The following is a 16,151-nucleotide window of genomic DNA, read 5'->3' as shown; positions in this document are numbered from 1 at the left end:
AAAGCGGGGGGCGTATTGGTAATAATTTTAAAATTTATGTTTATTTACAATTACAGTTTATTTGCCTGCACACACACACACACACACACACACACACATGCACGCACACTCGCACAGTCGGGCAAATAAACAAACAAACAAACAGACAGACAGACAAACACAAACACATACAAGTGCCACGCCTTAGCACTGCCCAAAAGGGCATTATTTTTTGATATTTTTTCTTCATTAATTTGATTACTCAAGGAAATTGCATTTAATTGAATTTCAGAATTTTTCAACACTACTTGCAAGCTATCGATATATTTTAAATGTAACTTTATTATCGCTTAAGTTATAGATTATGCTAGTTTAATAACTCACTTTTTTAATGGTTCCTATTAATCAAATAGTCCTTAAGATGCAGTTGATCATAAATAACAGCATCAGATTGATTGACAGTGTTGTAAAGCGCACAAGGTCGAGGCTTGTTTTTTGACAGTTTTCTTCAGCAAGTAGCTTTATTATCGATTTAGTTAAAGATTAAATAAAATTGGCTTGTTGAATGGCTCTTTTTCTAAATTCAACAGTTTTCAAACTGCAGTTGATCACTAAGAACTGGATACGATTGTTTGGCAGTGTTGTAAAGTGCACAAAGCTTTCAAGTTGTTTCCTCTCTAATTTTTTGACAATTCTCTTTGGTAAAGTTTTCATCTGGTGAACACGTGAATTGAGAGACGTAAATTTAAACTTATTTAATTTTATTTAATTTGCTTGTATAACTTTGCCGTGATTCTTTGGCTTCTTCACACAAATAGTTTCTACTTTGCGAATTGAATTGAACAAAATGGATAATTCTTGCGGGTCAGTCACAATAAAATATAATAATTATCAAAAAAAAAATTAAAATGACTTTTCAACACACAGGTTTTGCGGCATGCAATTGGATCCAGAGTCGATGCTTTGCAACTTATGCGATAATGATGACGATTTGAACAATTACCTAAGGTAAGTTATGTTCTAAAAATTATTCTGTTGGTATTTAATGCTCGTTGATTAGCTCGTCTATGGAAAACTCTGACGTCGAGGACTCTTCTGATACGCAGACCGAAGTTGCCTTAGAATCTCTGGCTAACGGTGGATATGTACCGTCCGACGATGATTTGGAAGTTGATGAAGACAATTATCAATTTGATATTCTCTTCAATATGTGCGTACTGGAAGCTTTTTTGGTGGTATCAAAAATCAATGACGATAACATGAACAATTAAACTTGAATGCGAAAATTTTGATCATTTTTCTCTTCTGTTTGCTATCTTCTTGTGTGTGCGTGTCCTGGTTATACAAATGTTTATTAATTATATTTATAAACAAGCGGCAATTGCGCACCATTTGTGCGCTTTTATTTATTTATGCTATTAAACATTTCACGCGCTTGCACTCTGCAGAGGAGGACAACATTAATTCAGCTTTGCATTTAACAATTTTATTATTGAATTTTAATTAATTCAACAAATAACGAGCAAAAAATGTCAAAAACAAATTCAACACTCACACACACACACACACATGCACATAAATATTACCAACACACACACACAAATTGTTCGCTGCACTTGACTACAAACATTTTTTGGCAGACAACGAACTCGAACTCACACAACATAAATATGTATGTAATGCACTATAAACAAAGCCGCACATTGACAATTGGCCAATTGGCAGCTTTGGAGGCATAACGTGCATAACGTAAGCTTTTTGGCCGTTGTCAGTTTAACATATTTCCAGAATTTATCAAAATCAAATATAATACATATGCGAATCAATAGTTGTTATTAATGATGCAAAACAAAGCCTTAAAACAATATGTTTAGCTTTGATTGCAATTTTGCAATTACTAAATTTAAAACAAAAAAGAAATGGAGTTTAATTGTTGGTAAATACTTGAATATTTATTTTGTTCATATTATTATTTATAATTGCACATTGCCAGAGCATTTGTTTATTCAATCCTTCAAATAATATTTTCAGGAATTTAATTGCTTGTAAATACTTAAACATATTATTTATTTATTATTTTTCTTTTTTAGTTAATTGACTAGCGAAAATATTGTGATTATCTTTACTTATTATAAATACATATTACTTATTTATTTCATTTAATCTTGCGATTATCTTTAAACATTTATTTTTTAAATATTCTCTGGAATTTAATTGCTTGCTTTTTTGATTGATTGAATTATAATGTTGTGATTATCTTTACTCATTTTTTTAAAATTGTATTCTCTGGAATTTAATTGTAAATATGTAATTATACATATTGTTATTTATTTATTTTACATTGCAGTGCTTTTTGAAATATATAGTATTTTAAAAATTTTCCTGTAATTTAAATATACATTTTTATAGATTTCGTTTATTCTCTAGTTGTCAAATATTTCTGTAATCGAAGTATTATAAGCCGCTTAAATTTGATTTTTTTCGGCTTATTGATTTAAAGCGTGTTAATGTTTTTTTTTTTCTTTGCAATAATGTAAGCAATTTGCAATGTGATTAATGAAGAATCATACGCATAAATTGTTGCTGCAGCCGAGCTATGAATATGCTTCACAAAGTGCTTTTTGTGGGCGGCCAAGCGGCTCGATACAATTGATATGCTTTCTGTTGGATGGGCTTTGCCACGCCCATAAATTGCCATTATTCTGTGTGGGCTGTGCTGTGCTGTGGAATTATAAAAAACAAAGACAAAAATCATAAAAAAAAAATGAATGAACGTAAAGTGAGCGACGGCAGATGATGCAAATGTGTGTGTGTGTGAGTGCGAATGCGAATGCGAGTGTGTGTGTGTGGGGAATGAAGAGCTGTAATTGATATTTGCTTTATGTGCGCACACAACGAAATTGAAACTGTAAACATATTTTAACATATGCTCAGATATTCGCAAATGTGTGTAAGTACATATTTACGTGTCTCTCTGGATGTACATATATCTACATATACATACTTACATATGTATATGTATGTATTTACTTTTATGACTGCTGTCCAACTGGAGCGCCTGCTGCGACTCAAGTATTTCGGAATCAATATATTAATTAGTGCAAAAGTGAAATAATGCGTTTTAAAAATAAAACAGGCAACAAAAGCGTGCAAGCATTTTTGATTTCGAAATGCAATCGACGTGTTCAAAAGTGAAAAATGAAAAGTTTGTTAAAACAAAAGCACAGCAAACAGCAAATGCAAAAACAAAAAGTAAGAATGCTATAGTTGATTGTGATCGACTGTGAGACACCCGTTACCCATTTGGAATAAAAGCAAAACCGTGCGGTATTCATTTTTATTATATACTGCAAAAATACTGGAATATACCAAAGTTAATATTTGGTATATCGATAAAGTAATGCGGTACTATGTTGAAAATATGTTAAATAATATACCACAAAAATACTAAAACATACAAAGGGCAATATTTGGTATATCGCTGAAATAATGCGGTATTAATCTTAAAATTTACTAAATTAATTTACCATAAAATACTAAAATATACCATAAGACATATTTGGCATATAGAAAAGGTTGTGCCGTATTATTATTAAAATCTACAGAATAATATACCACATAAAATACTAAAATATACCAAAGGGTCATATTTGCAGTATTCTTAAAATATATCAAATAATATACCGCTTACACTTAAATATACCAAATACCATATTTGGTATATCGATAAAGTAATGCGGTACTCTGTTGAAAATATATTAAATAATATACCACAAAAATACAAAAATATACCAAGGGCAATATTTGGTATATCGCTGAAATAATGATTTATTAATTTTAAAATTTACTAAATTAATTTACCACAAAATACTAAAATATACCATAAGACATATTTGGTATATCGAATAAGTTGTGCCGTATTATTATTAAAATCTACAGAATAGTATACCACATAAAATACTAAAATATACCAAAGGGTCATATTTGCAGTATTCTTAGAATATATCAAATAATATATTGCTTACACTTAAATATACCAAATACCATATTTGGTATATCGATAAAGTAATGCGGTACTATGTTGAAAATATATTAAATAATATACCACAAAAATACAAAAATATACCAAGGGCAATATTTGGTATATCGCTGAAATAATGATTTATTAATTTTAAAATTTACTAAACTAATTTACCACAAAATACTAAAATATACCATAAGACATATTTGGCATATAGAAAAGGTTGTGCCGTATTATTAAAATTTAAAGAAAAATATACCACATAAAATACTAAAATATACCAAAGGGTCATATTTGCAGTATTCTTAAAATATATCAAATAATATACCGCTTACACTTAAATATACCAAATACCATATTTGGTATATCGATAAAGTAATGCGGTACTATGTTGAAAATATATTAAATAATATACCACAAAAATACTAAAACATACAAACGGCAATATTTGGTATATCGCTGAAATAATGCGGTATTAATCTTAAAATTTACTAAATTAATTTACCACAAAATACTAAAATATACCATAAGACATATTTGGTATATCGAATAAGTTGTGCCGTATTATTATTAAAATCTACAGAATAGTATACCACATAAAATACTAAAATATACCAAAGGGTCATATTTGCAGTATTCTTAAAATATATCAAATAATATACCGCTTACACTTAAATATACTAAATACCATATTTGGTATATCGATAAAGAAGTACATTTAAAATATAACATTGAGTAGCTGGGTATAAAAAAACAGCGCTTGTCAAAGAAAATGGAGGAGGTGGTCGGACATGCCGGAGTGCGCTCTGATTTATTTGGATGTGTTCTGCATTTCAATATCGCTGCAAAAATATTCAGTGCAATTAATTTGCGTTTAATTTTGAAGCGTGGCAAATTTTTAAAACTGTCCATGGGACGACATCGCAGGCATTTTTGAGGTCAGCTGAAAAGTATGCTGCACTTTTTTTTAATTGCAGACTGTCAAAGCTGGGCACTGCGCGCAGTGCTTTGTTGCGCCTTGCGGGAGGGGAAGGGAAATGAGATGATGGTAGGGGAAGCTAGAGGGGAGCAGTTAACAAGGTGGCCATGCTCAGATGCTGCCGCTGCCGCTGCTGCAGATGCCCGCAGCAATGCGCACAGCTGCTGATTTTGCCTTGAAACGTGAATAATGTTGAAATTTAATTATACATAATTCAAGCACAATTCCAAACGGTAAATCTGCACAGCAGAGCTGCAAGCGCACGACTGAATGAGCCAGCCAACCAGCCAGGCAGCCACACAGAATTAGTGCTGCGAACAACATCGCCACCAACAACAACAACAACAACAGCAGCAGCAGCAACATAAGCACCAGTTGCAATAGCAACAGCAGCAGCAACTCGCCCGTCATTTTGCTCACACGCTCTAATTAGTTAAGCGAAGCGTGGGCAGCGAACGGCTTTTGGTGGGCGTGGGCGTGGGCGGTGTATGTGTGTGTGTGTGTGTGTGTGTGTGTGTGTGTGTGAGGGTGTGCAATGTAGCAGCGCGGTTGCATCTTTTGTTAGAGCAGCGCACTCCAGTCCAATGCAACGTGTTGTCGGGGCAACAAACGCGATGAGCGCGGTAAAAATTTTTATGCTATTTTCCTTTTATTTGCACAATAAACGTGACAACAGCAACAACAACAGCAACAGCAAATTACCTTGGGCGATTGCTCGACAAACAGATATGCTGTAGGCTAATGGTACACACAGTCACATTTCTAGTTGGCATCGCATTTGCCATCAGGTATTTGCTCAATGCTTGCGCCATTCTTTTGTACGCGCACAGTTTGCTGATATACCCCGTTCGACTTGAGGGTATTAAATAGCAGAACATAGCACTCGATTTCCCAACGACTGTCCAGCTCAGTTATATTTCAAAACTATGGCAATGCCGGGGCTGTTGGCGATGCCGAGCTTGGTTGGTGCTTGCAGCTTCTGATTCTGCCTGATATTCTCCTTTATTATTGTTGTTGTTGCTGTTGCTGCTGGTGTTGGTTGTTGGTGTCGAGTCCGAGGGTGTTGGGGGTGTGCGCAATGGACATCTGCGTATCTGTGAAAATGTATCTGCATCTTTGCAACGGTAATTAAATTGCAGCTGCCTTTGTTGCTGCTGCTGCCGCTGCGCATGAATCAAGCGCCCTGCCTAAAAGTAGGCAACGCATTTTTTTCCCTCTCTGCCTGCAGCTGTAACACTCCGTATCTCTGTGTGTGTGTGTGTGTGTGTGTGTGTGTGAATGCCAGACGAAGCTGCAGTTTTTGACAATGTAAATCGAATTTGTAGTGGCCAATTTCACACAGAGTTGAGAGACAAGCGATAGAGCGAGATATGAAAAGAGACAGAGACAGAGAGAGACTGCGAAAGTGAATGGATTAAATGGCTTTAGTAGCTGGCAGCTTAACGCTAGAGTGCGTATGCATTTCTGATAACTCATAACATTAAGAAAGCATGAATAAAAGCAAAAAACAAAAACAAGAAAAGCGTGTCGCCTCAGTGCCGTATGCATTTGCTTCATTTTTGATTGATTTCACATTTGTAGCTTTTTGGTTATGTTTCAAATTAGCATTCTACCATCAGCATCACAGCTTATTAAGTAAAATATATAATATTGGAAAATAGAACACTTAACAGAGAATGTTGAATAATAAGATAAATCTATATTTTTCTTCTGTTCGTTGACCCAATTTGTTTTCGGAATTTTAGAAAAATGTGTCCTTAATAACAGCGACAGTATATAAAAGATATATAGATATTGCTGGGGAAAATTGTTATTATTGCAAACTAAATGAAATTAAATGTATTTTATATGCAATGCAACTTAATTTAAAAATATATTATTGAATATTGGCATTTAGTTATAAGCATCGAATATTTGAATGATTTCCAAGCAATCTGTAGTTAATCACAAACCTATTAAAAACGTGACGAACAAGAAAATTTCTATGACATGATCCTTTACGTTATTGCTATAGATGCTGCAGAACATATTTTAATCTGATGTGAATTTAACATATCAAATAGTTCAGTAGTTTTTTTTCTTCTATCCATAAAGTCAGAGCCACCGCGAATGAATGAAAAGCTCTAAGTCAGCAAATGAAATACCAGGCGAGCATAAATCAGCAGCAAGCTGAAGTCAAGTCTAAAAGTATGCATTGCATATTTGGCGTTAGAAAACGGTATAATATGTACATCTCATGTTGCATACTTTTAGGATCAATTTATTAATTGTATTGCTGCTGACTTTTTTCAATTCTGCTTGCTGCCAATTTATGTTCGCCTGGTATTTGGTACACTTCGAACTTTTTAAGCGTTCATTGAGGCCATTAATAATAGCAACCGAAATTGTGTGGAGTAACTAATTATCTGGTGAAAAACTGAAATATGACAATCGTATTTAAACCTTAGATGATCCCATATGTTTTTGATGCTGATCAATAAAGTTGGTAATTACGATATGTATCTTATAATATTTATTTTTGAATATTTGAATATTCCTCCAAATCTCTAAGAATCGGAAATTGATCAATTTCGGCAAGTACTATCGATTGTAATTCAAAGACTTTAAAGCATTCCAATAAAATCCGCTTTGCATTTACCAAAAAAGAAGTCATGTGCATTTGCCTAAGCGTCAATTTCCCAATGCTATGCAAAAGTATGCTATGCAAAATGCTTTGTGAGTGTGTGAAATACTGTTGAAAACCGATTTGTAAAATTCCTTACTGCATTTAGTGCGAGCATATGAAAATTGTTGCCGAACATTTCAAGTGTTTATCTTTGGCGAATTGCCCTTGAGATTTATACTAATGGACCGTCCACTTTCCTCTCCCTCTCCCTCTCCGTCTGCAGCACTCTTCCAGTCACTCTCCCAGTGATTTCCTCAGATATTCTCTGTTGGTTGGACAGCTGCCAAATCAGTCAGCTCAATTGCCTAAGCTAGCAAAAGTGCAGCATAATTTGAATATGCATTGGAAGCATTGGATAATTATCATCATTAGGATGCAGAGCTTGGAATGTGGCAAAGTTTCAATGATGCCAAGCGATATTATTGAAAACATGTACTACATTGCGTTGAAAGCAATCACAAGCGGAGACTGAGCCGAACAGAAATGAATAAAATTATTTGAACAAGCTGGCAAAGCAACGAGCAACCCCCCGACTGCGATTGCCACTGCAGTGGGTCACAAAAAGGAATAACAATGTGAGAGCAACAACAACTGGCAAACAATGTAATTGCGAGGGAGGAGAAAAGAAGAAGCGAAAAGAGGGGGTTGTGTGACCAGAGAAGATGATTTTGTGGGTCAGGCTGGTAGCCACAGCTACTTAGAATCGCCGCAAGCTGTTGACAGCAGTTGGCCAAACGGCAAAACCAGCAGCTGACTGCAGTCTGTGGCAGTGTGGCACAAGCTGTGGCTGTGGCTGTGACTGTCAATGTGGCTGTGGCAGTGGCAGAAGAGACTGTGGCAGCTGTGGAGGCTGTGACAAGGACAGTCTTTTGCTAGACTTGCAACTTTGGCTCTGGCTCTGACTTGATCGGGTTGTAAACCAACGAGTGTTAAGCATTTTAATTGCTGGCATTAATTTAGACATGGATGAAACACTTGATGATGCCGTTGCTCGTTCGTTTCTCTTGTTACTGCCGTTGCTGTTTGTTGTTACAGTTGTTGTTCGACTTTGTCCATTGTTGTTATTGCTCTTTGTCAATTCACCTGCAAGCAATTTGGCATCGAAATACAGAAAGTGAGAACGAGAAAGGCGTAATCAAAAGTGCCTGGGCATAATAAATAATTGCTTTATGCATTTATAAAGCTGCCGGCTTAATGCTGGACACACACACACACATACGCACACACACATACGCACACACAGACAAAGCTACTCTCGGACAGCTCGACAAATGCCAAAGCGGACAGCCAGACTAGGCTCTGGCAGACAGATGACTACCTCGACAGCTGCAGCTCTACAGCTCTACAGCTCGACAGCTTTCGACTGAAAGTCTGTTAGTTGCAACAGCATTTGTCTCATTTTGTTGGCATTTAATTAAAACACATGCAATTTATATATGAAAACACAACAGACACAGGCGAGCGTATACTTTTCGCCATCACTGTGGCAAATTGCAAAGCCCGTTGCAGAAATGAGAGAGAAAGGACATCGAGGCGTCGACTTTCGTCACTCGACACTCGATATACTCTGTGTCCGCATGAGTAACTGCTGCCGTCATCATATTAGAACGCAATTATGCAATTGCTTTTGTATTGTCAGCACAACAACAACAACAACAGCAACAACAACAACAATGGCTCATAGCTCATTTCAGGGCCGGTTGCATTTCTCCTGCATAATTTATAATACCTACTTATGTGCGAATACCGAGTATATGTAATAAAACATCTACTATGTACATACGATAATTTACATGCACATTGTCAAAATGTGCTCTGCCACGCCCACGCCCACGCCTACGCCCACTAGGCCAATGCCATTTATTACGCATACGACCTGTTGTCTGTGCATTTCAGTTTCATTTCGCATTAAATGCTAATTTCCTTGCCACCAAAACATGCAATAGATGGCGCCAGTCGCAAATGCGCAGCCTAAAAGCAGGCAACACTTTTGGCCCAACACAATGCACTTTTACCCCCAAAGCAAAAATAAAAAACATATAGTAAAAAGCAAAACTCAAGTTGCACGGAGTTAGGAACTTCGGCCAGTCTTAGCGCATAAATGTTGAGTTGTGCTTTTGCAGTTGTTGTTGTTGTTGTTGCCCGCCCCTCTGCAAGTGACGTTCGTCGCTTCACGTCGCTCTTCAACTCTTACCTCGACGCCCCAAAATGCTTTTACAAAAACTTAGAATCGGCAGGTTCTGTCGTCCTTGTGCTCTTCCCCCAGCTTATTCCCACCCGCCCATGTTCATGTCCTCTTAGTCGTCGTCGTCGTCGTCGTCGTCCTCATCGTCGTCGTCTTTGTGCAACTTGACAAACTAAAAATGAAAAAAGTTTCCTATGCCGTCGTGTTGCAAGCGGCGCCTTTTTCAATATCCTTTTGCCAGTTTTACCGCAGCCCAAACGAAGCAGGAAGCCAAACCGACGGCGCTGGCGATGGCTCGACATATTGATTTTGTTTGGTCGCTCTCTATGTGAGTGTATATGAGTGTGTGTGTGTGAGTGAGTGTGCCTTAGAGAAAGAGAGACACTAAAATTTAAGCTAGCCCAGGAAATGTCGATGCCGATGCCGATGCTGGCTGGCTGGCAGTTAAGTCAAGTCAAGGTGAGTCTGCGATTCAATAGCGCACTCACAGAAGATTAAGCTGTAGGGGCCAAACAAACTAAAAACCATCGACCAAGAGACCAAGAGATGCAGATGTAGCAACGCCGCCACAGCTCAAAGCAGAAGGCAAAAAGCAAACATTCATTGAGCCACCAAAAAGGTGGCTAAATAGAAAACGGGGCCAATATTCAATGGTTGAACGGATGGAAATTCATGCAATTTAAATGCAACTTTTATTTTAACATAATTTATTTATTTCACTTTCATAATTTATGCACAGCTATAGAGAAATTGGTGTAAATGAATTTATCATTATTTATCTCTGCGCTTTATTTATGTTGCAAGTCATTTTTTTGGTTTTTTGTCATTTGTTTATGCTATCAGCTGAACAAAAATACATGTTATGAAACTTCTTGAGTTTATTGGCCCATTCATCAGCTTGAAGAATTCTGTCTTCAGAGAATTGTGTACATTGATAGCAGATCTTTGAAATGTTTTGATCATTTCGTCTGTGATTGCTCAATAGAAATCCAAATCCAGAAAGAAGAAAGAAATTCGCTGTGTTGTGTTGACTTTTTGACCTCTGCGTTTCTTATGCGTATGTTTTTCGGGGTCATGCTGTGGGCAGTGGCATGAAACCGGTTTCTGGCAACGCTTTATTGCTTCGTCGCGACGCTGATCAGTTCTGGCAAAAGCATTAATTTTGTCTCATGACAGGGCCCAAGACAAGACGCAACGAGAACGATAGAAGAGCGGGTTTAATTTTCCCCCCCTGGAGCTGTTTTGTTTGCCGTCTCGCCATGCCCATTTATGCGTAATTTGCCAATTTACACAAATTCTTTTGGCCTTATTGAATAAGCGAGCCGAACCAAAACGCAACCTTTTGCGTGTCTTAGCCAGTCCTGTTTTTTTTTGTTTCTCTTCGTTTTTCTTCGCTTTTTTGGGGCGTCAACCGCTGCGTTTACGTTTACATTTTACGTATACGTTTACGTTTCGGTTTACGGCAACGGGGGCAACGAGAGAACGGGAAATGGAGAATGAGAACGGCTACGGTTACGGGTTCATGAGCGCGCCAGACATCCTTGAACTTGTGTTGGCCAGGATATCATGTTCGCATATTTTGTCTGCGTTTTATTTATATAAATTTGTGCGCCAAGTCGTTCGTTGACTTGACTTGCCCAGCGCCTCGACTTCCATCGCCATTGCCATCGCCTTCGTCTTCACCTTCATCTGTAATTCGCGCGCCAAGATAGCGATATCCTCGACCCGACACCATCGACGGCATGAGAGTTATCAATTGTTTTCGGAGACACCGTCAAAGGATTTGCTAAGGCGTATCCCTCGACCTCGAGTCTCGAGTTAAGTTCGCGAATTAAAACCGAATTTAAGTGAGCTTCTTTCTTGAATGTTGTGTGTGTGTGTGTGTGTGTGTGTGTGTGTGTGTGTGTGTGTGTGTGTGTGTGTGGGTTAGCTCAGCTCACAGTTTCTTGTGCAGAGGCTGCTTTAAAGACCTTTGAAATTCTAGAGCACATACAGTGAATGCTCGCTAAAAGCTAACTAACTGCGCGTTTCAAACAGAAAAACAAGCATATCAAGTAATCCAATTAAGCGTGTTGGAAATGTTTTATTATATTTCAAGTATTGTGTATATATTTTTATGTTTAATTTTCTATAGATTTTAAAGCACTTTTTTGTTGCATTATTATTGTAATATTCTTATACATATTCTATAGGTTCAATAGCACTTTTTTGCAGCTAAAATTATATATTTATTTATGCTTTAATATTTCTGCTTCATTTATATATTTATGTTTATGCCTAAGCCTTTAAATATTGTCATTTCCAGTTTGTTGCTCCTGCTAAAAATGTTTTTTAATATTTCAAGAATTAAGCAATATTTGCTGCATTATATTCTTTAACTTTTTTGTTTAATTTTCTTTGATTTTCAAAGCATTTTGTTGCATAATTATTTACAATTTTTATATATTTTCTATACAATTTGTTTACTTTTCTATGTTCTTCAATATTTCTGCATCATTTATTTATGCTAATGCCTAAGCTATTGTTCTTTCTACTTTTTATATAGAAATTCAACTTTTTTGTTGCATTTTTGAGCATTTAGTTATTTGTTTTATTTCACAGTTCTCCAATTTTCATATACATATATTTGTTTTGTATTTCCGTAATGTAGACTTTATTTAATATCTCAATTTTGTTGTTTTCTTTATTGTGATTTTGCATTTGTTTTCTCTTTACATATTCTTTTAAGCCACTATCAAAAACAAAAAAAAAAAAAAAACACACAAAAAAAAATAAAGTAAAATAAATAATGATGTTTATCATCGTGTGCTGTGATTAGTATCTCGAGTGGCGTCGTCGCCAGATATTTGGCATCGACCGTTCATGCCGCATGTCCAACACGCTCTGCTGTTCGAGCAGCGTCGCAGCAGCCTCCGCTTCAGTCTCAGCTAAAGCTAAAGCTTCAGCCATGGCTTCGGCCTCCGCTTCAGCTTCTGCTTCAGCTTCAGCTTCGATTCTCGCAATTGGTTCTTCTTCTTCGGCTAGTTCAAATAGTTGTTGCTGTTGCTGCCACATTTCACGCTGCTGTCGCTTGTTCACGTGTCGATGACGCGTCTTCTTTTTCTTCCTCGGCTGCTGCCCTCCCGCTCCCCGCACTTGAATGTTGCCCCCCGCATTGCGGTTTCCGTTGCGATTTCTGTTTCTCGGCCGCTGACGTCGTCGTCGTTGTCGCTGGACGCCTCCATCAACGCCATCGCTGAGCATTAGACTCGTCGGCATTGTGGGCACCGGTTGCTCCTCAATGCTCCGCCACCTGCCCCTGGTCCCCAGTCCCCTGGTGGTGTTCGTTGTGGTTGTTGTTGTCGTCGTCGTCGTTGGAAAGTAGTTGGTGGGCGGTGAGATGACAATGATGTTGTCCTGCGGCGGTTGTTGTGGCTGTTGGAACAAGTTGCGCCACAGCATGAATTTCTTAAACAGATCACGACCGCTGCCCACATCAGCGTCCGAGCTGCGTCCCATCGCAGGCGGCAGGCGATAGCCTGAAAAGAGAGAGAGAGAGAGAGAGAGAGCGGGAGAAAAGAGTTAATTGAAGTAATTGAGCTGCAGATTGAATGAGTTGCCTGCTCACCAGCACCAGCACCAACAGTTCGACGCGCCGAGACGTGCAACAGGGGCAGCAACAGGAGCAGCAGCAGCTGCCGGCCAGCCATGTTTGTTGACATCTTCTGGGTGTATGTTGAGTCTTGGCTGCGCGGGCTTTTATAGTCAAAAGCGTTGCAATTAAAAAGTTTCACCCCGCCATAAACTAATTGCGGGCTTGCGTGCGTGGGGCATCATTAAAAGAAGAAGAAGCTTCTAGCTGCAACGCTTGCTGCGGGGCACGTAAATCAAACACACACACAGAGTATCTACGAGATACTCTCTCGCTCTCTCGGATACTTTTGGCGCCAGTGAAAGTTGTGTGTAGGCACAGTAAATCAAATCTAATAAACTCGACAATAAACATGCGCACATAAATCTCGGCAGGCGGCACGAACGAAAAACTGGCAAATCAAGTTGCAGGCCAACACAATAACAACAAAACCAACTACATACGGTCTGTGCGTATCTGTGAGATACAATACTTATGGCTGGCTAAAGCAACAGCTCGAGCGTGTTGTATAAATAAATAAACGAATTTATGTTTTCAGAGTCCAGCTTCTCTGTTCTCGCTCCTGCTCCTGTTCCTGCTCCTGTTCCGTCTGCTTCCAGTTTGAGTTTCAGTTTCGGTTTCGGTTTCAGTGTCTATCTTTGAGGTTGGCCGAGTACTTATACGCATATACCATGAATCTAGATACATTTATTCAGTGAGTGTGTGTGTGTGTGTGTGGCATATTTTTTTATGCACATATTTATATTACATGACCAGTTTTGCGGCCACATCCTTCACATCCTTCGCATCCTTCGCATCCTTGGCATCCTTGGCATCCTTGGCACATATCCATATGCGGTCGAGATAGTGTCAGTGCGTGAGTCGCCCAGGCAAATAACTTTAACATAATTCACTTAAATCTTTTTGGTTTAATCTTGAAAAGTGTTTCACACACACACACACACACACACACTTGCACACACATTAAGTGCTTCATTCGCACTGTCAGACAGACAAAAGGAGAGGAGAGGGGAAGAAGTGACAGTCAAGCACAATGTGAAGCAAACATTCCACAGCACTTACTTACTTACTTACTTACTTACGCACATGCACTGTCCTCTAAATGTATCTGTATCTGTATCTCTGACTGTATCTGTATCTCTGCAGCTGTACATTCGACTCCTTCCTCTTCTCCCCCTCCTGCTGTATGCGCAAATGTTGCTTCAACTTTGGCGCCCAAGTCAAAATGTTTTCTTGTAATTTCCCAAAGTGTTGTGTCAATAGTCTCCAATACTTCATATTGCCCAACTTAACTGACTTCGCTTCTGTCTTCTGTCTTCTATCTCTCCTAAACCAACCAAACACACAAGCAGATTACTTAAACAAAACAAATGTTAGCTAAATTATAGAAGCTATCACATAATGGATTTTCCAATTCAGAGTTTTTATGAACTTCCCAAAGCAACTTGAAGTAAAAAGTACTTTCGCTTATATATCAAATGTATTTAATAAACAAAATATGAGCATCCTCTACAGTTTAAACAATGAAAATTTAAGTTTTGTTTAAGAAAAAGCATGATTAAAAAGAATATAATTTGAAGTGAATAATTTGACTTGACAAAGATGAAATTTCTATAAACAAAAACTAAATATAAATAAAAATGTATTTAATAAGGATATCCATCAAGGTGGAAAGTAAAAGTTTGGTTTCTAATAAATTGGTATAAATATAATTATAAAAGTGATTTTAAAAAAATGTGCACTTCTTTTATTCATTAAAATATACAAATTTGTATAGTAAGAAATTAATTGTAATCAGCTTAATCCATGGCAAAGAAATCCCACTTATGTTAATGCAAAAAAAAAAAAAAATAAAATGAAAGTTAATAGTTCAACTTGAATAAATTTAATCGCCATAAAAATAAAATAAAATATAATTATATTTATAAAGAAAATACATAGGCGCATCATTTATTTATTTAGATTTATATAACAAGAAAATAAATGCATAAATAATGCAATCGATAACAAAAAAAATTTAACTTATGCTAATACAAATAAATAAAAAAGAAATTTAAGTAATTACTTTGACTTGTGAAAAGGTGAAATGTAAAAGTTTCTTCCTTCAAATTAAATTGCCATAAACTATGCTATGCATATAGAAAGGAATATAAATTATGTCTGTATTTATGTTCGGCCATGTGGAAAGCGTCTTTTATAATTTGATTGTGAACTTTACATTGCCTATCGAAGATGTTGTTGTTGTTATTGTTGCGGCTGTTGGGCTAAAATCCAATTATAAAATTTCTTATTAACTGAAAAGCTTCTTATATTTATTTAATTTGTTATTGTGTGCGGCTCCATTCGCCGCTGTTCTTTATGCTCTGCTTGATGTTGTGAGTAGTTTTCCTCTTAAATGCGATGCCAATTATAAATGCTGTTTTTGTTGACACGCACGCTAATACACACACACACACACACACATTCACTGAGAAAGGTTCTTTGAGTACTCGAGTTGTATCTTCTAAAAGGTTCAAGGCTGTGCCCAATAGTTATTTGACTAACTGACTCGATTCCATTCGATCTAATATAATTTCAACTTAATTTGCAATCGCATTCTTATTACGATTATGCACTCTGTATTCTATATTCTCTAACTGAATTGAATTGTTGCCAAGCACATTCGTATAAATGTATGTGGGGAGCAAAAAT

The 16,151-nt window shown here is 37.1% G+C and overlaps 2 protein-coding genes across 3 annotated transcripts; one reads left to right on the top strand and one right to left on the bottom strand.

Annotated features, from left to right (window-relative positions):
* Positions 1-662: 662 nt before the first annotated feature.
* On the top strand, positions 663-1,360 carry LOC132796345 (uncharacterized). 2 transcript variants are annotated; one of them, XM_060807488.1, is made up of 4 exons: positions 663-718; positions 798-843; positions 907-987; positions 1,040-1,360. In XM_060807488.1, the coding sequence occupies exons 2-4, from the start codon at positions 827-829 to the stop codon at positions 1,248-1,250; spliced, it is 309 nt and encodes a 102-aa protein (XP_060663471.1). In that variant the 5' UTR covers positions 663-718; positions 798-826; the 3' UTR covers positions 1,251-1,360. The 2 variants fall into 2 exon arrangements, with proteins under 2 accessions (XP_060663471.1, XP_060663470.1); XM_060807487.1 differs by having other exon boundaries at positions 665-843.
* An 11,283-nt stretch (positions 1,361-12,643) lies between these two features.
* Positions 12,644-13,518, bottom strand: LOC132795588 (uncharacterized). The gene is made up of 2 exons (XM_060806384.1): positions 13,437-13,518; positions 12,644-13,347 (listed from the first exon to the last, which is right to left on the bottom strand). Exons 1-2 carry the CDS (start codon positions 13,516-13,518, stop codon positions 12,644-12,646), a joined length of 786 nt encoding a protein of 261 aa, XP_060662367.1.
* Between the last annotated feature and the right edge of the window lie 2,633 nt (positions 13,519-16,151).

This window comes from Drosophila nasuta, chromosome X, assembly GCF_023558535.2.
Source record: "Drosophila nasuta strain 15112-1781.00 chromosome X, ASM2355853v1, whole genome shotgun sequence".
Taxonomy (NCBI): Eukaryota; Metazoa; Arthropoda; class Insecta; order Diptera; family Drosophilidae; genus Drosophila; species Drosophila nasuta.
This window is presented reverse-complemented; position numbering and strand designations above follow the sequence as displayed.